The sequence below is a fragment of the Aulostomus chinensis genome, chromosome 6 (assembly GCF_037954235.1).
Source record: "Aulostomus chinensis isolate RoL2024-O1b breed Wild chromosome 6, RoL_Achi_v1.0, whole genome shotgun sequence".
Lineage (NCBI taxonomy): Eukaryota > Metazoa > Chordata > Actinopteri > Syngnathiformes > Aulostomidae > Aulostomus > Aulostomus chinensis.
Genome location: NC_141325.1, coordinates 7,021,892 through 7,045,721, shown reverse-complemented (window position 1 = coordinate 7,045,721; position 23,830 = coordinate 7,021,892). Strand labels below are relative to the sequence as shown.

General features: G+C 41.8%; 1 protein-coding gene across 6 annotated transcripts; it reads right to left on the bottom strand.

Moving 5' to 3' along the window:
• Nucleotides 1–1,494: 1,494 nt before the first annotated feature.
• ap1b1 (adaptor related protein complex 1 subunit beta 1) lies at nucleotides 1,495–23,767 on the bottom strand. 6 transcript variants are annotated; one of them, XM_086206146.1, is made up of 24 exons: nucleotides 23,659–23,767; nucleotides 21,931–21,991; nucleotides 20,144–20,249; nucleotides 19,907–20,042; nucleotides 19,511–19,756; nucleotides 19,232–19,422; nucleotides 18,885–19,106; nucleotides 18,517–18,637; nucleotides 18,120–18,215; nucleotides 17,707–17,822; nucleotides 16,613–16,778; nucleotides 15,516–15,614; nucleotides 13,583–13,842; nucleotides 13,206–13,410; nucleotides 13,018–13,038; nucleotides 12,709–12,795; nucleotides 12,195–12,224; nucleotides 11,962–12,099; nucleotides 11,688–11,833; nucleotides 11,466–11,595; nucleotides 9,365–9,449; nucleotides 8,788–8,874; nucleotides 8,041–8,195; nucleotides 1,495–2,443 (listed from the first exon to the last, which is right to left on the bottom strand). In XM_086206146.1, the coding sequence occupies exons 2-24, from the start codon at nucleotides 21,965–21,967 to the stop codon at nucleotides 2,369–2,371; spliced, it is 2,955 nt and encodes a 984-aa protein (XP_086062272.1). In that variant the 5' UTR covers nucleotides 21,968–21,991; nucleotides 23,659–23,767; the 3' UTR covers nucleotides 1,495–2,368. The 6 variants fall into 6 exon arrangements, with proteins under 6 accessions (XP_086062272.1, XP_086062273.1, XP_086062270.1 ...); XM_086206147.1 differs by lacking the exon at nucleotides 23,659–23,767 and adding an exon at nucleotides 23,575–23,646; XM_086206144.1 differs by lacking the exon at nucleotides 23,659–23,767 and adding an exon at nucleotides 23,372–23,505.
• Nucleotides 23,768–23,830: the final 63 nt, after the last annotated feature.

Below are 23,830 nucleotides of genomic sequence, written 5' to 3'. Positions count from 1 at the left end.
TTCTCATATATTTGGCGCGTTAAACTATTGACATTATGTGATTAAATTTAAACTAACATGGCGGTCACAGCGTCATTATTTTCCCCGGAGGAAAGTAGATCGATCAATACTAGATTCAAAAGGTTGAGATTTTTTGCTGGCATCAGCTTTATGGGGTTGAAGGATTTGATGAAATGTAGCTAAAATGGGTGGAATTTAATTTTGTCAATTTATATTTGTACATTTAAATAAAATTAAAGTAAATCTATATAGTTTGACACAACATTATGAATAAATATTGACTAAAATAATATTTCCAGTTGATCTTGACTGGACTAAATATGCAGGTATTTTCCAAGTACCATACCGGGATTTTCCTGGAATGTTTTCTTCATGCATTACTTAAAAGCTTTTCCAGGTGTGGAAGTTTGTCAAATCTTAATCACTGCTCCATTTTTTTTGACTACCATATGAGCCCAGAAGATTTTCATTGCAGCAATGGTATGGAAGTCAACCACTGCACCTGCATCTAAAAGCAGTGCAGCAGCGCCCCCTATTGGCATGCGCTCATGACAAAGGATCGATAATACAGATAATCTAAGGAGGAGAGTCTGAAACTTCACCCTTCCTTGACTAAAAACACTGCAAGGCAGCACCCCGTCAAGTGAAAGCTGCTGACTCACCGACCAGACTGTCAGGTGTGTTCCACTATGAGGATCTGAGATGAGAGCAGCTCGAGTCTCCCGGTGGGTGATGCAGCTGAAATCCTTCAGCCTTCCCGGAGCATCTTGGGGTGCCGGAGAGTGTTTCAGGGGAGCCGCTCGAACATAAAGATCCACTCGGCTGTGGATAAACCTCAATACTTCTCTCAAGGTTGAAAGAAACCGAGAGGCTGCTGACTTTGTATGCGAAGCTGTGAAAGCTGGATGGGAGAGGAGGCACCCACGAGGGCAGAGCGGAGAACATCTCAAAGGTCAGGACTGATTGCAGAGTACAGTGTAGGAAAACAATGCACGCTGGCTTGCTGGGATTTTGGACTTTACCGAATAAACTGAGATCACGTTTTGCATCCTTGGACGCTCGGAGACGGCAGCGCAGCAGCATAAAGCAGCCTCGCACTGCAGTTTTCTGTTACGGATGAAGGACAGAAAAGAACAAATGAATTTATCGAGACTTAATAGTTCTTTTATTTAAATGATGTACACACAATGAACAAAATCATGTCACCTGATTAAACGCATGATTCGTTTTTACAACATTCTAATGCATCAACACACACACACACACACACACACACACACACACACACAAAAGACACTCAGAACACACAGCCACCTCCGTTGTAATCGTTTAAAAGGTGGTAGCAAGGGTGCAAACACCCTGCAGAGCCGATGAAATGGGCTTCAGTGCAGTGACTCGAAACAAGGAATCCAATTAACGTGGAGCGTGAAGGTAAAACAGGGACACTGAACGTTGTAGTTTCTTTCCTCAAGAGAATGAAACCCCAAACCCAAGTGCCGTTTCACCCCAGCTTTTATTTCAGGCGTCGAACAATGAGCATACAGAGACACTGACGCAGGGGAATCCCTCAACATCTGAATTCTCCCCCCGTTTGCCAGATGTTCACTAACACAAAACACAAATTAAACAATGGAATGACTATGAAAGAGAGCACACCGTAAACACCTGCAGCTTCTGTCTAAAGAAAAAGTCCAAATATTGATGCAAAAATTAAAGAAACACACCAACAAACAGCCTCCATGCAGGCACAGCCGAGGATCTGATCCCACTGACACGAACCAAGACAGTCATGGAAGCGTTTCTTTATCTCTTCCATGGTCCACACAGTGCTCTTTCATGCCAAACCCAGGCATTAAAGCCTTTTAATGGGGCATTTTAATTGAACGTATCCAATAAATATGCCGACAGTGATGATGCACCTGATTGCAGATTCTAAAAATAGACAACAATCTGCAGGGGAGTGGGCCTGTAAAATAATTAGAGAGCCTTGTGCAGAGAAAACAGTCGCAGGAATAATCCGTTTCATCTCCCTCAAAGCAAAGTTCGTCCCAGGTGAGTCAGCAGGGATGAATGGAGGCCTTCTCAGTCTGATCATTCACATCACGTCTAATCTCACTCAAGTTTGAAAACTAAATCATAAGGTGTGAACAAACATATATAGAGAGGACAGCCAGATAAGTCAAAAACAACTGAGCAAGAAATCATCCTAACTAAAGAGGTGAATGTCAAACTGAATGCAGTTTTCAGGCCCAACAGAAGTGGCGGCTGCACTGCATGAGGTTGTGATATGGTCCGGGTCAGGCGAGGGCAGGCAGGAGAAGCAGCCGGAGGTCCTCCAGGGCACGTCTGGGTCCTCGCTGGGTTCTTCTTAGTTCTTCAGCACTGCCTCGTAGCTCTGGAACACACACTGGGAAACCTCTGGGGCTCTGCACTTCAGAGAGACCTGAGGGAGAAGGGGGGGGGGGTCACACAAACCACTTAGCAAACCATTTTCTGTACCTCAATGTGACCACTTTTAAATTGCTTACAGACATTTGAACAGCTTCTCAGCTGAGGTTCCTGCTCTTAGGAGTGTCACCATTCTCCACATTCACAATTCAATTTGAACATTTTCTCCCCGCTCTGACACCATCATTAGACTGGAGGTCTGGCTCGTAGAGGTCACTGCTTTCAATCCGTTTACTTTTTAAATTTCATGGCGTCAAGAAATTTGTATTCATGTCATTTACCTGATCTCTCCTGAGTGCTGAAAGAATCGCTACCCTGCTCAGGATTTCCATGCACGGACTTGTAATCTATTTGGTCCTCATGTTTTGGAGCAAAGGAAAGGGGAGACAGGAAAACAAACTTTGCAAGCCCCCCCCCCCCCCCCCCCCCAAATGATGCAACGTTTCAGCCTCAGCTGATTCAAGTTCTTCGTCAGGCAGCTTCAGAGATGAGCAATGATTCCACAGCTGCAGTCTCGTGGTGTATACAGAACATGGAAAATCGACACAACCCACTGACAAACTCTTACAAAATCTGATCTCTGCACTTCAGCCTCTCAGTCAGAAGGATGAATAAAGACATGAGATCACCAGAGAAAATAAGGCCAACTTCTTCCCTCTTTGATGTAAATCTCAGCTGGGAAGAGGGTTATGATTTGATACAGCCTCACAGACTTCTCTCCATCAACAGAGCAGGGATGTCACTTCTCCAGACCCAGAAACAGGCACTTTACAGGAAACGAAAGCCAGGGAGAGTGTTCTGGAATAGGAACTTCAGATACTGTCATGATGTTGCATTAAACACCCAACTAGACTGTAATCCTAAATATTGCATGCTCCACAATCACTATTTACTTCTCTCTTCTGGAGCCCTTATTAAACAACAAGTCTATGTCAAGTGGAAGTCAACAAAACAACCTGCAGCAGCATCGTCTCTCACTGGCAGCTCTAATCACTCCTCACAGAATCCAAACACTACGCAGAGGCAGCATCTAAGAATTTGCCGGCAGAGTTGAACAAACCTGCTTTGACTTGTTTACTCCTCTAATTTTATTTCTAACTATTTGGGGGCATCTAGGACCTTTTATAAACACAGTAGGTAGCTGAAAGGAAACGACAAGATATGAGAGATGGGAACGACACTCAGCAAAAGCTCCGGGCTCAATCGTGATCACTGCAAACACTTAAACCAACAGCCTCAAACACAAAGTCACCAGGATGCCATTTGCTCGACTTTTAAAAAGTGTCATTTTGCAGATATTTGTTTTTTTACTGAATTTGATGAGTTTAACTATAAATTGTCCTCCCTAAAAGTAGCCAGCTGGGTCATAAGCACCCTGGGTTGCAAAGAATAAAAACACACAAATGTCTGACTCTCATCGTAAATGAAACATCTTTTTGTGAGATATTAAGTCCAGAACAATGTGATGTAGCCCAAATAAAACCTTATTTGTCCTTGTCTTATCAAATAGTGATAGCAGAACCGGTAACTCTTGAGTTTTTCAGTAATACTGTGTTGTATAATTCTGCCCCAGTTACCATCCCTACTATTAAATGGTTCCACTTAGATTGAACTAATGCAGTAGAATACATCATCCCCGCAGTAAACTCTCCCTTCATGAGTTGTAAAATGTTCAGACTCCGTTTGAGATGTCTTCCTCTATGTTAATGGTCATATTGGAGGTGATTTTGAACTGTACTGGATTATACAGTGAGATGATCCTAATATTTCGTCCACCTTGATTTAGATAAATATGATGGATGCCATGGAGCCGCAGTGGAACAGCAAAAACATTGTAAAGCTCCTTAAGAGATGCCTCGGTAAACACAAAGCTCTTTACTAATGCATGCTGCTGCTGGCAACAATTTGGTAGCTGCTCTGCTTTCAGCGCCGGGTGAGATGGGAGGAAATGCTGATGCTCTTATGTAGAACTTGCTATTAAGAATGCCAGAGAAAATTAAATGTAGCGAGGCATTCATGTGGTGAGCGTGAGGCTTCCTGCTAAACTACAGTGCACAAACACAAGCAAACTAAAGAAATACTGGAAGCCACAGTGGTGAATATGGTGATGAGGAGGAGTGTGTTTCTACCAGTGTGACTGAGATGCAAACATTACCCAGCTTTGCTTTATCATCACCCTCGAAATATTTGTGTGTTCCTAATGCTACAGGCATGTTTCATCAATACTTGTCGAGTGACTGAGACAGAAACACGGATCCACAGCAATCAATCTGCCTGCAAACACTGCAGGCCCCTCGAAAAATGGGCATAATTCAGGACACGCAGCTGCTTAAGTGCTAATGCAGCAACACAAAGGCACACAAGAAGTCAAGACAGGTCTTCAATATACTAGCAGAGTTTGACTGAAAGGCTGCTTTTTCCTTAAAACTCAGCCCAGTCCAAGCATGTGTGTAATTTGAGATTGATATCAAGAGTAATGAAATGTATTTTCAGGGGAATCTGATAAATGTTTTATGGATAAAACTCTTAAGGCTGGTGTTTCTGGTTAATAACTCATTAATGAAGGCATTTCATCACACTGTCGAGAAGAACAAAGTCAAAACACTGCTAACGTCTGACTAGCTAAGGGAACGCTTAGCAAGTATAAAGAATAATGAAAAATCCAGGAGGGTGACAAAACTGCATGGTCTCACTCCATGTTGATGTCACCTAAAGAGGCTTGTTTGAGACTTCTGGTTCATTGTGAGGAGAAATGGACGACAGATAGTGGAGGGGAACACTGCGATGGCCATTTCTGTGCTGAAACTCACTTTTACTCAAACCCTCAGAATCACTATCTTGATACTTGGGGGTGGGGTGGGGGGGAAATCAGTCAACATCATTGGTCCCATAGTTGCCATGGGGACAGTAGAAGGCAGATGAGACTATATTTCATCTCCAAAAGATTCGCCGTGTCCCAATTCTCCAATATAAACATAATAAAGTATGAATGAACTTCAAATGACATCAGTCAAGAAAAATAGGGGACCAAAATTCCATTTTGAGTTTGGGAAAATTAAATGAAAAAAAAAAAAAGGTATTTCAAAAGACATAATAGGTTAAGATTGTCCTCAAGTTCCCCAACAATTGGACAACCGTGAGCGACTCCATTTTTGCTGTCATACAGTGGGATAACAATGTCCATTAACCTCAGACAAGCAAAAAAACAACTATGAACACACTGGCGATATCGCTGAAAAAATAACTATCAACAAAATGTTTCATTTCAGTTGATATGGATAATTCTTGATATTTGTCAATGACCTATTTTAATAAAGATCAGAATGAAAAGACTGACTGAGATAACTATATTTAATCAGTCGGACTATCAACAATCATCACCATCCGCAGTTGTTCTGTCGCGTCACAAGTCGAAACGATTAGCTATGAGCTCGTCCAGTAGCACTCAGCGTGATCGAGGGCCATGACAGGCGCGTATGAGCAGGGGAGGGAGCATGCTTGGGGGTTGTTAATGCAGCTGAACTCTGCGCATTTGTCATGTGCTTCCATCGTGGTTTTAACTGAATTTATTTCAATAAAATTATCAATAGTGTTGGTCTACTGCTAATATCGACTGTTATTGTTTTACTGCTGACACACACACACACACACACACACACAAATATACATATACACTTTTCAAAAGGAACCAGAGTGACACCCAGCTTGGGGGTCGGAACTGGGACAAAACTATGATAATCTATTATAAGCAGTAAGTGAGGCACCATGGGAGAAATGAAGCTCATCAAGGTTTGTGAGAAATAGGACGAGCTCCCTTTAAGCAGCAGCAGGAGGAACATCGTACGTCTCTGCTCTGGGCAGTACAATTATAAATGTTTAACGGTGTTTCTTCATAAGTGTAGCAGATTTCAGAAAACACACAGTGGATGGGCTTTGCTACTTCAGATCTAAAAATAGCCTCTGACAAAAGGCTTTGGCAGCTTGGCTTTAATGTGCCATGCCTAGAGAGCCCAGGGACGATGCAGCAGCCAGCAGCTCAAAGAGACAACTGTCAGAATACACACTGTACATGTAGCATGACCAATGTGTCCACTCGCACATAACTGTTTATGACAGCGTCCAACGGCAAAAAGGAGCTGAAAAACAATTTGGACTTTGAATATTGTCAAGGAAATACATTTTCCAAACTTGCATTCGTCCAAAGGGTATACACACACACACGCACAGATAGAGAAGCTTTAATGAGCGAGAGGTGAGAGACTGACAAATTGACTAGTCTAGACAGGAGAAAACAAAAAGACAGTTAACGGCACCTTATGAATAACAAAATGATCTGAAGGCAGACTGAGGGATGAGCGCGAGGAGAGTCACACCAAGGTCATCATTCTCAACTAGTCACGCAGAACTTCTAAGCCAAAACACAATTCGTCAAGAGGTGGGGGACTGTGACAAGCCAGGACATGCCCCATCACAAAGAACACACACACACAAACACACGCCAATATTAGGACCTCACAGCAATCACCGACTGCCTCTCCCTTTCATCACTCATTACTGCACATCAATCTCCATTATGTCTCATCTTTGTCAGCTTAACGTTTTTGGTTTGCGTGTCACACACAGATCAAATCCACGTGTAATTGAATTGCAAACAGCGTCATATAAAATATCATTTTGTATGGAAGAAGGTATCGTGAGCTTTTTTCAATTTGATTAAATGCTGTTGGATTTGAGCGTATTTAAGGGTACAAGGAAAGCAACAAGGCCAGTGGAGCATGGAAGCAATCAGCTCTTTTTCTGAAATTGTGTAACTGCAGCAGAGTTACTGACGTAGAAACCTTCTGTTCTGCTGTACTGGCAGTCAGTTCTCATCTTCACTTTGTGTACTTGATTTTATTGCACTTCATGAAAGAATTTCTGGAAGAGAAGCTTTTGCATGTATTACTGCAGTTTCTCAATAAATTCAAATACTTCTGTACCATGTGAAATACGTAATGCAATAACAGGACAGTAAGAGCTGCCACGTGGTTTTATACCCGAGGTTCACCCCGTCAGAAGCATTTATATTATGAGAAAAACAAGTGATATATTGTTACCATGGATGCTTCAAATCCTCATGCACTAACAACTTCAGGCTAATTCTTGTCACTCCACTTCTTCTGAAACCTTTAGGGCAACAATCAATCAATAATCTCGGAGCACACTGGAGAAGAAGGAAAAAAATGCTGTTTCATAGAAACACTCCTCCCTTCTACACACAGGGTACTCCATTAATAGGTTAAACTGTCCTTTATTAAGGGCGTGCAGAGGCTTCGATCTCTATTATCTGTCACAGTCAAATACATACACAAATATTTCATCAATCAATTATCCATTCCAACACAAGATATAAATCTAGTTCCAAACACAATTATCCAAAAAGTGCCAAACTTGCTAACTGATAGTGGGTATATTCAACGCCCGGCTGGATAAATAACAGTAAATCTCAAAGTCTGAGCTCAGCCATTTTCTTCAGACGGATAACAGGAATTGACAGAGCTGCATCAGCACATCATGAGCTCGTGAATTCGGCAGACACTCGCACACACTCACCGTATAGTTGGGGTTTACTGCCTGCACCCTCAGCTCGGCCAGCACCCAGATGCCGTTGGTGAGCTTCATGGACTGATACAGCATGTCCTGACCCTCCACGGTTCTCTTAGCTATGGTGAAGATGTTGCTACCTTGCAGTTTGTTGGAGGCTGCATCTGTTGAGTTAAAAACACATTAATAGCTCAAATGTGCTCAGTTTTGCATATTACTCCTTTAACTGATCTACACGGGCTACTGCTCTCTTTCATTACTCAGCTTGTGTGAGTGAATCATGGTATTATTCAGGATGACGAGCCACCGATGTGCTCCTGCCACACGCTACTGTTGTCTGTTGAAACTGTCATTAAAAAGGTACCAGACCATGCAGGATATCTTTCTCATAAACCAAGGATACTCATACTCAAGATACTCATTCAGAATTAATGGTTTCTCTTCAGGCTCCATCTTGCTGCTGTAGCCCAGTAGGATATGACAACCTCCTTCTTTGTTCATGAGGAGCAAATTTAATCTGTGGGGGTAAATCTCCATTAAAGTGTCATTAGGAATTCCTATCCAGTTCAGCTGCTTTCACACTGGCGTAAAACTAAATCATCGCACATAAATATGGACTGAAATTGACGTGTTCTCATCGAATACAATCTGCTTCATTAGGGAGGAACTGAATCAGCACTGCTTTGTCACAGTATCATCACGTATGAGAAGAACCCAGGATGAGGCTATACATAGTACCGTCATCATCCTTCTCACCGGAGTTAAAATGGCAGTCTTTGATCTGAAACTGGGACTCGTTGTCATTGGGAATGTCTTTCCATGTGGCCAGGAACACCTGTCGCTCTGCAGGGCAAAAGACAGGTGATTATTGGATGACTTTAAAGACCCAACATTCCCAGGAATGTTTTAGTTACAGTTATAACAATAGGATTTGTGATCAAAAATAAAGAAAAATGCATGTAAGACATAAGGTTTCCTGCTGTGACTACAGCATTAGCTTGCAGTCACTGGGAGCAGTCCTGCTGTTAATCCCATCAAGACTCTCCACAGGAGGAAATCCCAAACACAAAATAAATCGAAGAACCAAAACACAATACCAAACAATAAAAATAAAAAAAGAATGGCATCAGTGTATGACCATGTTCATAGATCAAGGTCAACTGTGCAGTCCTGAGAAGTGTAAGAATGCAGGTACGCAGTCAGACGTCACACATTTCCTCAGCCATTCACAGTGCAGCCAGAAAAATGTTACAGACTCTAGAAGGATGTCAGTGTTGTTGACGTCAGCAGCGTTTCAGGCTCCTGAGTAAGGAGATGCAGCAAAAACACTCACCCATCTTCCCATCCTCCATGAACAACATGCTGATGGGGTACTGGCAGCTGAAGTAGAATACGTCAATATTGTTCTTAACAGCCACCTGCAGAAGCGATTACATCCAAGGAGGGGAGTGGAGGAGAGGGACGGGAGGAGAAAGCAATACAAGGGTAATTACTTTTCAAGCGCCTCTCAAGGATGGACATTGCTGGTTTATGTGTGGTGTTTACTGAAAAGAAGAGGGCTTGCAGTGCTTTTGAGAATTCCACTCTTGCAACTGAAAAATCTCTGTACTGCAATATCATTGATGTCCATGTACTTTACTTGCCAATGAAATCTGTGAGCAGGCACAAAGCTTCCATTTGCAAAATTATTTTCCACCAAAAATAACTGGAACATCTGTCTACAGAGTGTCTTAAGAGGATCTAAATAAACATTAACAAGATAAGAGGCTAAAAAAAAAAAAGCCCAACACTCCAAAATTAGAGATGCATGCAAGTCTGAAGAACAAGAACAACTGTGGCATACACTGAGCGCCTTAAGTAACAAGCGGCGGCCGCGATATCGATCAGGCGGCTCAACAAAGGACTGCTGTGAGAAGGACAGTGAGTTCAACCAGAGGACGCCTCAAGAATGACTCATGAATAATTCATGAGTGTTTTATTCCTGGGTGCAATGCAGGACCTGCCAATAACACAGTCAGCATCCCATCCAATGAACTTTTTACTATTTCTGCCACCGCCATTCCCACAGTTTATTGTAGAGTTGAAGACCTCCCACTCAAACATCAAAAAGGAATTTAATTTTTATCCAACACTGAACTCCAGGGGGAAATGAGGAGAGGCACAAAGGCCAAATATTTATAATCATATATTTTCAAAAGTGTCTCTAAAATGTTACAGGAGCTAATAGATCAATGCCACTTTATTTATCTCAAAGGATCAAAAAGATTAGGCAATAGCTGAATTTAGAGAAGCTGAAATACTCTCTCCAAGGGTCTGTTCTGAAACCCTATAACCATCTGACAGCCTTTCTAGACATTTGTAGCAAAATGGAAAACCAAAAATGAAACCCCATGAGCTTCTGACTTGCCGTTTTGTGTTTGCTTTCTTTTGTTGCTCAGGGCACTATGCAATAATTTGTTAATTCATCGAGTAGTCGTCAAAACGACTGATCACCAATTACACGAAGGGTTGCTACATTTATCTTTAGCCCTCTCGCTTTTCTTTTTAAACTTATCTACTTATTTTAAACAACAGTGATCAACTACACTCCAGTCATCATCCACTTGGGCCCCAATGTTCAAGTCTACTTTTAAAATTAAGAAAAACACTTTTTACACATTTTCCTGTCAGCAGGCAAACCAGATGAAGCCATCGTCAAGACCTTATAGTCTTCCGATCTGCTGTGCTGTGACACGGCAGAATGCTCTGCAGGGGCAATATGCGCAACCAAATGCACGAAAGCATTTCCCTCAAATGTGCTGATTTGTAATACAAATGGTTTGTGTTCACGCTTCAAATATGTTACTGCACATCGGTGGTTTAAAAAGCACTCCACATAATGTTCTGTGACATTACCTTCCATCAAGATGCTAAAATAAAATATCTAAAAGATCTGTCCAAATAGACAGCCGTACCCATCAAAGCAGAGCCTAGATGCAGCACAGTAGAAAGGCTAGAAGAGCTACTGAGGCCAGTGGAAACAAAAGAACCATGTGTTGTGTGAGCACTAATGACCGCCCCCACCACTAGCGTCCCTCATGCAGCTCTTATCTTCTTTCTCCAGCTGTACACAGCATCCATCCAACATTTCTGCCCAGTTAAAAGAACCACTCTGATCAAAAACCCGAAGACAGCCTCCACTGCTCTTCTTTCTGTGAAACTTAATGCAATCTTTCTGGGGCATGTTTTATGTTTTAATTCTTTTTCTTTAAACATAGAGGGAATAGAACAATAAACCTAAATGGCTAATAAGACAAAACCAAGGATACTTTACAAAAATCGCATATGGTTGGGAAAAAAATGTCCAGAAAGATTGAATGAAAGAAAATTAAAGAAAAACAAACAAACTAATTAGCACACAATTTAGGGAAAACACATATTTTCATTGGTGTCACCTGCAGGTTATTGAGAGGCTCCATCTTCATGACAGGTCCCACAGTATTGAGAGGGAGGGCCACTTCAATACTCTGGTTTGGACTAAGAGGAGTGAGGACCTGCAGAGGACCAGCAGGAGCCAGACCAAAGCTACAGAGGAACACAACCACAAAAAACTTCAATCACACACACATGTTCATCTTCAGATGAATCTCTCGCAAAAATGTAGTAAGCCTTCTTACCTGTTTCTATTGAACTGGATGGCAAAGTCAGTCATGACGCTCATTGCTTTATTCGTGAGAGTCATCTCCATTTGAATGACCCCAGCGCGACGGCCAAAAGTGCCTGATATCTCCAGACCCTTGGCCTTCATCGCTGGAAGCCAAAGCTAATGGAAAAAAAGCAGAGAGTCATTTGCCTTTTATATTTTACATGTATACTGTAAGTTATATTACAGTTGCTACTTTTGCAAAAGCATTTGCTGTCTCAGCTCTTTGCTAAATTCACATGACTCACTGCTTTGGGAGGGATGTAGGCTCCCATCGGCAAACCATCTCCTCCTCCAAGGTCGAACAGGTCATCCAGACCACCACTGACGGGGGGAGTGAAAGAAGTGGGCACTGTAGCCGGTGGAGCACCAAAGCCAGTTGCCATCTGCAGGGCACAAAACAACAGAATGGACAAACATGTTTCGTGTCACCACATGAAGCAGTCCAAGCCCAACAAATAAATCTGACCAAACAACTTACAGCTGGGTTTCCTCCAAGGTCTCCGCCAAGCTGGGCAGAGGGCAAGAAGCACAACAAATTCATGTTATCCATCTGAGCATCATTCAGCAACAATCTGGGAGTCTAAGGATAGTTTGTTGGGATTAATGACAGTCATGAGGTTTTAACTATTAAAAGCTAGAAAAGGGAGTCAAAGGTTTACCTCTCCTACAATAACCAACCTCTAACAGTTCACACGGACGGCTGACAGGCAACTGATAACTAACAGGGTTTATTCAAATGCTACTCACTAATAACGACTATCAATGGAAAGAAAACCACTGGAGGTTCTACTCCTGGCAGTGTGAAAAATATTCAACTGTGCAGATGTTTAACTAATACACCTAGAAGGGGTTTTTTGTTTTTTTTAACAACAAACAATGTGGAGATTTCCTAAAATCTCATCTAGACAGAGTAGGAGGGTACAGCAAGGGATAAAATGGGATTCTAGACTCCTGCTGGCTTTTACTGGCCCCGCGTGGTCCCCTGGACCAACCTCGGTGGGGCTGTAATCTGGGGGTGAAGGGGAATGATGTGGGGGCTGTGGTGACTGAGGAGTGTCGGTCCGCAGGGGAACGGGTGGCTGATTGAAAGACGAAACACAATGCAGAGCACCGAGATAAGAGATGGAACCCAAGAGTTCAACAGCATGCTTGTTGTTGCCATCATGAAAATAAAAGGTGATCAATGATGTGCGAAAAATATGTAAGACACCCAAAAGTGAACATTAATATTGGGACTTAATAAGTCTGATATGGTTTAGAAAGGTTTATAAGTGTGGTGCCCTCCCCCTCCATGCAGTTACCGGCTCAGACTCATCCCCCATCTGCAGGAGCAGCATTGAATGAAAGGAAAACATACATTGTCAAAAGAGGAAGAAAAAGAAAGCATGTAAGAGAGAAAAAGAACATACTGGGATACTGCTGAGACCAACTCAGTAAGAAGTCTGATAGCTGCTTCTTGCAAACGTTGATAGGTTTGTTGAAGGCTTACCAGGCTATCCAGTCCTCCTCCAAGAAGATCCATAGCTCCCATCTGCATCCCAGAAGAGGCTGGTGGTGGTCCAGTTGTGGTGGGAGGTGTCAGGTCTAGATTGAGCAGATCTCCCAGAAGGTCTCCCTGGGATGGAATGACAGCAGGAGGTGCCTCAGGTACTCCAGCAGCAGAATTTGTGTCCGGGCTCTCAACACTCTCTCTGCTGGTGGAAACGATATTAAATGAAGGAGGAGGAAAAAAAACATATAACTCTGCAGACATGAAGAAAAATGTGACAGCAGGAGTCAAGGAGTGATGTCCACTTGAGAGAACTTGCGTCTCTTAGGCACGCAGTAATAACAGTACGTACAAAGAGTAAAGAGTGTGTGACTCACGATCCAGCACTGCCAGGAAGTCTCTTGTGCTGAACACCTCGGCTGCCCTCAACAAAAGCACTGGGTGGCTTGTGGTAGACAGACGCCAGAGTACCAATGTGGCAGATGAGCTCCTCCAGCAGTGTGGGCTCAATCAAATCTGTCTCCTCAGAGATCAGAGGTTTCTCAGCCAGAACCACCTCCTTAGCAGCCACTGGGTCTGTGGAAAGCAGACGCCAGTAGATGTAGCCACGGTCCCGGAGGTCTGGATTATCAGAGTCCTGGAGAAAGAGAAAGGTAACATGAAAACGAGCTATCAATCCATGTTTTCATGCTCAATTCAAGTTTGAGATTTTTCTTTCTTGGTCTTAATATAAGAGACCGAGGTATGATAAATCAAAAACGAAGTCAGCCTTAGCACAAAGTCTTGGATAATGTAGTGAGTAAGAGTGTACATTTTTATTACCAGTGGAAAAAAAAAAATGCTTTCAGGGTTTAAATTCATGCAGTCAAACTTTAAAAATGCAGAGAATATGCATGACACTCAGACAGTTCAAATCCACTGAATAAAAAGTACATATATTTTTCATTAAGTTCTTTCAAGTTAGAAGGAACATCAACTCTCCATTTCTGCCCACATAGTGCAGGGAAAAAAATGTTTCTCCATCTGCTGCAACCACTGTTGCTTAACACATGTAGAATAACAAGCCCTCTACTGTTTACGCAGCAATACAAACTAATTAAACAAATTCCATGTTGGTGAAGGCTACGCACAGTTTTTATTAACACTGTGATCAAGGGTCCTTTAATACCTGTGATGCAGCATATTAGGCTATTACTTACTAGTATTACTTAAAAAGAAAATTAAGGGATTACTGCTGTACTTGCTGGGAGTTTCTCTTATTAGTTTCAACGAACAGAAGTAGACTCCCTTGTGTATTGCAATGCATCATATACCAGTTCAATGTCTGTATGAGACCACACTTAACATTTTCATATGGCAGGTAAAGATTTGCCACGTACATAACAAAGCCTTCATAGTTTATGTTAAACAAGCACATACACAACACCTCTATTAGCACTACTAATGGATGGGTCCTTTTTTTAGTTAATTGTTGATACATCTGATACAGATCTTCTAAGTAATGGCATTGCTGCTTTCATTTGTATGAATTAAGAGGATATCTCAAACCATTAGAAAAATAATTAGTGTTTCAGCAGAGCGAACCTAAGCCACGGCAGTCATTACTCAGAGTGTGTTAAAACTGACATCTACTCTGTGTGAAAAATGCAGCTATTTCATTCATATGAAAAGGGCCAGTGTGGTGATTGAGTGGCTCTATTGCAGAAAGCCCCAGCAAAACACAGCAGTGCTGTCCATCAAGCAAGTTTGCCATGCGTCAACTTTCTCCCCGAGTCATCACACTAGACATTGACAGTTGATCATGTGCATGAAACTCCATGTCCATCGATGATTACTCCCTGACATGAGCGGTGTGTTTCTGCCGTTTACAGTGACAACCATAAGCTGTGTTAAGGCGCGTTTAAGTGTTTTATAAAAATCTTCTTCTTCTTCTTTGACCAGAGAAGGGACCAACAGAAAAGTGATCCAGTTCCTTTTGCCTTCACAGCATCAGGTCATTTCATACGGACTTGGTTCTGTCGTGGTCCCATTCAGAGAACAGGAAACGAACAGTGCTTGTAATGGCAGCAAACCTGCAGTGCTCTGTGTTCACAGGTTACGTGAATCACAATGCAGACTTGAAGTCCACAGAACCAAGTACCACCTCTCGAGGGGGTCTCAGTTTAGCTCGCTTCAGGGGGGGCTGGCTTTGTTTGGAGGGCTAACATATGTGCAGAAAATGCTGACTAATTGGTCAGAATTCACCCTAAGGGACGGGACTGTGGAGCTTTTACAATGTCTCAACACACGTCCATCAGTGGCCTCACTCACCTGCGTGGCCAGGCTTAACACCTGCTGCACCAGCTCTTGGGTCTCAGTCGGCTTTTTCAGGAACAACTTGACTATAGCAGTAAGAAGCTGCAGCTGCACCTAGAGCACACAACAAATCAGCACGTTACAGATCCTCCACAACACGACATCCAAATGCAGCAAATGTAGGGTCAATTTTGCCAGATTCTGACAGCAGGAAGAATAATCATTCTGACTGATCTTTGAATAATTCACTGACCTGAACCACGACACTTAGAGTCTGAAGTCTTTACTTCTAAGGAATAAGTGGTTTCTTAAAGATGCCACAGCCTGCTTATCAGTAAGCAAGGCAATCTTCCATCACCTCAGCGTGGCACTGAGGGAATATTATATGCAGTATGTCTTTCTTTCTACCCACAAAATCATTTATTATAAATCAGACTGGTCTCTCCAAGGCAATAATATAAGAATCAATATGATACTTGAGGGGGGGTTGTTTAACCAAGTAAAGCCTGGTGTAATCCTACAATGAATGTTCTACAGAGTAAAGACTGGCTTTTCTACAAATTGTGCCTCCAAGCCAGAAATAGACTGTGAAGTCTGGACGGATTACAGGAATATATCCATTAATGTGGGGTGAAATATCATTATACAAGCTTACATTCAATAACACAAATCTAAATCATCTGGGATGAATTCATTTCTCCAATACTTACCACAGATTTCGTGAGTTAAATAAATACAGTTCTCTGCAGCGGCTCTACATAAGTGCAGACGTGCCACCTGATGTTTAGAGCAAGTAACTGATGATATTCTGACTTAAGTAGGAACACAACAGGTGGTATAAACAATATTCATGATGGCTGCAGTCAGTCCAGTGAGGTTCACTCGGACAATTAATGACTGTGTTTACACATGCATTTCCTTCTTTAACGAGACAAAATATCGGCAATGAAAACAGCCTAATATTCATGGCTAAATACATACAAAGTGCGATAGTTATTCATAACACTGGATGCAAATTTGTGGAACCAGTACCAATAAAAATGGACTTAAATTTACCAAAAAAGAAGAAAAAAAAAACCCCATAACAACAGCTTGCCCTCTCCTTGCTATACCTGAGTGCTTTCATCATGGAAACCCTCCAAAAAGCTTTCCAGCAATTCATCAGCATTGTCAATGCGCTCAGCATACTCTCCCACAATCCAAATCATGGCTGCACGCGCCTCTGGCTCATCCAGGGAATCCAGGTTTTCACACAAAGTGGCAATCACACTCTCATATCTGGAAACAGTCACAAAAGATAATATTAGATGCATGGAAATGTCGCAAATATATTAGGAGAGACAAAACATCAAACAACCACAAGGTGAAAATTACTATAATTTACCAGAAGATGCATTTATCCTTGTTTGACCAATCTTTGAACGGGTGCAATCAAGGCAGGAGGTGATGTCGTTACAAACTCTGATCATTGATTTTCAAGGGCAATTTTCTTATCAGCAAACTAATTTATATGCCAAGCTAAAAACACTTTGTCAGTGAGATGAGATTTGACTCTTCCCATTTAAATGACGAGAGAATCTAATCCATGCTTCACTGAATGGAGCAGTTGGCTGCTTGTATACAACAGCGTGTACAATAGGTCTGAAATGTCAACTCCACTGATGCGGAGGATTTAATCGGTCAAACAATGTCACAGATCTAAAAATATCTATTTGAATAGCCTGCCGATAAATGGGGTGTGTAATCAAATCCTGAAGGTGAAGTGCGTGATCAGTGTTTGGAAAAAAAGAAAGCCACTGAAGAGCCACAAAACTCAGCATCCACACACACAACCCACTCAGCTGCATGCCTCATACACAGAACTATTGCCTCCCATTTGTATGCCTCCATCAACCAGTGTCAGTTTATATTCATCTCTGTCCAGACTTATCTAATACTCTACGTAGTCCTGACTTTTATTCAATAACAGTAATTCAATAAAAGCTTGTGCGTCCTTTTTTTGGAAAATGGAACTCATTATTCCCTCAAGGCATTACTGGGCGTGCATTGACTATGGCCGGAAAAAGGGGTTTTGTGCAGGTTTGTTTAACTTTATCTTGACAGAATGAAATTGTATAACATAATCAGCCCAAGATGTGGCCAGGAACGTGTTTTGTGAGGTCAAAGGTTCAAGTAATTATTTGAAAGGGCTTCACAGGGCACCTACTTGTTGGGGTATTTGCGGAAGATGTCCTTGATGACCACAATGGCCTCCTGCACCACATAGTTGACCTTTGTCTGGATGAGGTCCAGTAGTGTGCTGACACAGCGCTCCGCAGATTGCTGACGATGAAGAGGAAAATGATTAATCATTACAGGCCTTTGCATTAAAAACAAAACAAAACAAAAAACAACTTTCTACATAATAAATGTATAGAATACCTGCAAATAAATTGAGGAAATTAAGAAATCAAAATCATGATTCAAAGCTAACTTGTGTTTGTGAAATACACCAACTACACCTCAGTGGAAGTCTTGGCAGTGAAAGTGGTCTGTTCCAGGTAGCCATTAGACTCACTGATACAGGGATTTGACCACTGAAGCATTTGAACACAGTATAACATCACCACCTCTGCTCACCTCTACTTTGATGGCACAGCGGCCAATGGCTCTGACTGCTTTGCGGACAAAGTCCACGTCCACCTCGGTGGCGTATTCCTTCAGCTCAGCCAGCACCTGCAGCAGGACAGACAACAGTTTCAGGTCATAAAGCAGGGGTGTCAAACTGATCCAGTAAAGGGCCGGTGTGGCTGCAGGTTTTCATTCCAACCGAGCAAAAGCAACACCTGATCAGGTGTTGCTTTTGCTCGGTTGGAATGAAAACCTGCAGCCACACGGCTCCTTACTGGATCAGTTTGAAACATAAAGTAAAACTGTGTCATAAAGGATGATATTTCATGAAAAAAAAAACCCAAACTGATAACTCCTTGATTTTTTCCCCTGAAACAACAATGCATTATAGCACCTGCTATGTTACCTGGGCAATGTTAGCTTGAGATGCGAGGCGAATCATGATGTCCAGCTTCTCCAGTTTGACATAAATCGGGTCATTGTACTTCACAAAGAAAACCTTCATCTCGTGTTTAAGGATCTCTGGGCTGTAAATCACATCAAAATTTCGGTTATTTTTGGCCAACAGAGTCTGATAGTACAGCTCTTGGTAGTTAATGGGGGGAAAAAAAACATAAAAGGAGTAGTACCTGAGCGGCATAATTTTACATTACTGAAAATATTTGATGGTACATCTGAAGACAACATAGAACTCATCCAAATGAAATATATATATTAAAAAAAATCAACTAAGTGCTTTGCTGTGTTGCAAAGAGACTGTGCCCCCATATTTACCGTCTCTGTACGATGAGGTTGATGTTTCGAAGTGCTACATATTGCAACTCAGGCTCAGCGGAGAGGAGAGTGACCAGTGGTGGGGCCAGCTTCTTCAGCAGGGTGCCGTAGTAGTCCAAGTCCTTCGGCAGCATCTCCATGAACTTCATGAGAACTTTTACTGCTGACAACACCACTGCAGAGTTGGCATGAGAGAGCCGAGGGGTGACACGCTCACAGATGCTAGAGGATGTAAACGACAGTGGATGAAAGAAAAATGAGTAAAACATGATTCACTCCTCTGCGGGAGGCTTAGAAAATAGGACGTGAAGAGTAAATGTTTCTTGGTGTAGCACTTCGTCTCTTACCTTTGGGACTCACGGTCATCACGAGGTGTGTAATTTGCCAGGCAGTCCAGAATGAAGATCTGTCCCCACTCAGTGCACTCGTTTAGAGCAGTCAGTAACTTGTTGATGGTCTGAGGGTTCAGGTCCAGCAGATTACTGTTGGGGTGAGACTCGGCTATCTCAGACAGTGCTGCCACCGCATTGGCAACCACCTAAAGATAAACAGAATATATATAAAGGAAAATAGAAAAAGTAGCAGGCAACTGGCTTATCAGTGAAAGGCAGAGCTGGGAGTCATACCATGGGATTAGAGTCAGAGATGAGGTCTTTGAGGGTATCAAGGAAGCCCTGATCCTCCACCAACTGTGCGTTGATGTCATGAAGTTTTGCTACACATACAGCTGCAGTCTTCCTCACATAGGGGTCTTCGTCCTTTAGGCATTTCCTCAGTGGCTCACACAGGTACTCCGTGATCTTGTCCACACGAATGCAGCCCATGGTGCGAACAGCGAGGGCCCGAATGAGAGGGTTTGGGTCTTCACAATCCTAGACGAGTGGTTCAGAGAGTAAACAGAGACGTTTCACTTAGTAATTGTCATGAACTGTGTACCACCACAGATTTAGGGTTCTGCCGGTATTATAAGTTGTCTAAATTTACCCTTAATGTCATGCTGCTCACATACTGAAAGCTCTTACCTTTACAAAGGTGTTTACAGCCATAATAGCCATGTCTGGCTGACTCTTAGCATAGTTCATCAGGTAGAGGTAGACCAGCTTCTTCAGTTCCAGGTTGTCTGTCTGCATGCAGTTCACTACATCTGGGAACAGAGCGCTTAAAGAGAAACAAGATACTATGTGACTACTACTGACTCAACGTGGAGGATGATGTATTACACAGCTCAAACGTTTCTGGCATTATTTCCCCTGACTCACCTGACATCTTTGCCAACTGTCATAGATGCAATTACTTTCTTTACAGCCTCCTTCTTCTTCTCTTTTTTATCACTGTTCAGCTCTGCTTTGAGCTCAAAGATCTCACCTGAATGCAAAAGAAGAAACAATCATGAAATATGGGAAAAGCACAAGACAAAATGGCCTCTTGTCTCTCTTCCCCAATCACAATGTGCAAACTAGCCGGACACTGAAACACTTAGTGCTTCATCATGTCAAACTCAAGGTCTCCACACTGACTCAGATTTTTGATTCAGCTGTTTACATGATGCCCACAAGAACAACTTGCACTACAATCCCCAGCAGTCAATGCAACACACCACACTTGAGCTGCAGGTGGTCTTTCACTGGCAGTGCACTGTACAAATGCACAGTAATAAGCTACAGCACACTGTAACTAAGTGGATGAATGTTTCCTTTGAACAAATATTACTTCGATCTAGCGGCGCACTCGGGGCCAAGTACATGTTTGACATCCCACATGCTCCTTCAGCTGCATGCTTGGTAGCACATAATTGTCTAAGTTACCCTCAGTGATGAATAAACCATTTCAGAGGGAATGTCTCACTTACAGACACAGCTCACTCCTTCCTAAGAGCTCAGAGTTTGATTCCAAACATTAATAACCATAACGAGCCACACGCACTCATGATGGAAAAAACAAAACATACTGAGCAACTGTCACATTACAATAAGTAGCATTGCCACTAATTGCAGTATCAATATTTTGTTCAACTTCTACTACTGACACCTAAACAGATAGTTTAGTTAATTTTACTTTATTCATTTGAATATTACAAGCATAAATATAGTATATTTGATCATTTCACTGGCCTGCCTGGGGCTTATCTACTTATATGTGGCTTACCTGACTATGTGCTTTTTGCACAACAAATCCAGTGTTGAGAATGAAAATAAGACAGTTTGAATAAAGTGCTTGGTATGACAAATAAAAATGTCAGTCTGCTCTGGCTCATAAATATATTTTAATTTTATTTTAACTCCGGTCAAATTGAATTTGACACCCCTAGTGTACATTGATCTACCTGTCAAAACCCCTTAAAATGAATGATAGGCACCCTGAGATTCCCAGAGAGTGGTGAAATAAGGTACCAGATTTATTTGCAACCATCAAGATGATTTTTAATACAAACTCATAAGAAAAAGTGGTGCCGCACTATTCTAACAGCGTTTGAAGAGAGACAATTGATTTTTACAAAATGAAAAGACATTTTAACACAAGCTAAGAAGACTCTTGGTTGTGGTCATCCTTCGTGGTTATGATTGATCTCAATAACGTGACTAGCAATCTGGACCCGCAGCCGTCGTTTACGTGTTAAAATACAGTCAACAAACTGACTAGCAGTACAAAAGGCTCTTTTGTGCTTTTCTTAATTTTCAATAATAATGTCCTCTTCCTCACTTTGTCCCCTCTCACACGCTTTTAATGTTGAGCATTCAAAAGTAGCTTCTCGCACTTGAAGTAGCACTACAGGCCAACTTGAGTTTCTTTTTACCTGGTCAGATCAAAGTGCAAAGCACAGAGAAGCACACAGCTCGAAGGAAGATGAAGGAGGAATCATTTTTCCTATCACACAATCAGGGGTAGAGCTGACAAGATTTGACTTGACTGCAACATCTAGAATGCCATCTCAAAATCAATTTATGACTTAGTGCTGAAAAAGAATTTACAAACTGAAAATGAGGACTAAATCATTGAATAACTATATCTTACATTTCACAAATGACCAAAAAGTAAGCTATCAGACCTTTCTTGGTAGTAGTAAAGTACTTGGAGTCCGTCATCTTGGATCCAAATTGTCGGTTCTCCTGCAAAAGTTAACAGAGGAATGGAAGAGATCAGTCCAGAGTGGAAAACCGGAGCTTCACAAGAGCAACAGGAAATACTGGAAGTGCAAGCACAGGAAAATAAAAGGACTTCCTGTTTTCATGGCAATGATTTATCAAATGAGAAAACAATGGATTTTGCTGAAGAGAGACAGACATTTGTCCTCGATAAGCATCTAGTCAGCTTGAATGTTGCCAACAATATCTTTCACTTTGTCAACTTCAAATATTTTCTTTGACCACATTTCTTGTTCAAGATTTTCACACTCAAGAAAGAAATCCTGACTATTCAATGTTTCCAAATAATAAAAGATTAAGAACAAGAGTTAAGTGCAATAAGGCAAAAGAGAACTAAAACTTAAACGAAGGAGAACAAAATGAGCAAATCAAATTGCATTGAAATTTGGAAAACACAGGTTAATCACATTTCAAGTCAGGTGCATGGACTGTGTCAAAAATTAATATTTGCATTCCACAAAACTCCATTTAATGTTGCATTTTGGCTTTTTACATTGTTCCATCAAACCTTAGGTTGCAGTACTGACACCACTACTCTCACTGAAGATTAACGAAGGACCACAAGGAGCTATTGTAATTTTATATGGTGGAGGTTGTTCAAATTTCTCAAATAAAAGTTTAAAAAAAAAAAACTCAAAAAATATTCAGTGATACCGCCATTCAATTATAATTATATAGTTGCTGGACGAATGGCGTAACTACTTAAAATGAACAAATAAGTTCGGAATATAACACAAACGCGATGATAACGCTTAACATTAATTTATAACAACGTGGGAGTAATAATGCTAACTGACAGTTAACGTTATCTTACCAATTATGTGATAACAGTTTATAGCAAAGGCCTGATATTAGCAACATCAGCTTTATCAGTGACAAAGAATTGAGCCGGCAAGCCAAAAGTTTCACACCGCACTCTTTTTATACATGGGGTTTCAGGTAATTTAGCACTAAAACACCTGACAGGCTGCTAGCCTAGAGTAAATACGATGGGTAAACACAACTGAGGTGACGTTTGCTAGCCAGACGAAGCAGCTAATGCCTCGGTAATTCACGCTACTAACAGGCCATACTGACATAAAACATTTGGTATACAATAATAAAGAATGCAAACTAGCACTACGAGTAGTTCACGCTTGCTGACTTCGAGCCAATTTAGTCAATAGATAAAGGAATGGCTCTTTAGCAGGCTTGCATCTAGCTACCATGTTAGCATAGCAGGCACGGCTACACAGGGAGCTGATTAAAATACTACACATTTAAACTAACTTTACGATCACAAAAAGTTACGTAAGTAGGTGCAGGCACTTCGCAACGGGTTGTCATAGTTGGTCAATTACTCACGCATAACTGATTCGCCCATTCCTGCATGTTTGCAGCTAAATGAATGAAACTGTTGCTAACTGCTAGCTTAGCTGCTGGTACGGTGTGCCTGTCAGTGTCAGCTAGCCACTTCTCTACCTAGCACAGTTGAGACATGACCTTCTAAGTAGAAGATTAAGAAAGACTTTGCCGGGATAGTTAAGCTCTTAATCTGTCGGCCTTACCCAGCGAATTAGTATACCCTCTGGAGTTAAAATTAGACTGGCCACACTATGAATACGGTGAGAAAATCTCCACAAACATCTTACCGTGACAAGCGTAGTAGAAGCTGGGATTGGGATGGCCTTCGTCTCTCCTCCCACTTGAGTTACTTCCGTCTTTCCACAAAATAACGTTTGCAAACAACGTCAGCCTCCATGCACGAAGGAATGCGGGTTATTTGTTTAATAAAATTCCTGAACAACACCAACGAGTTTTCTC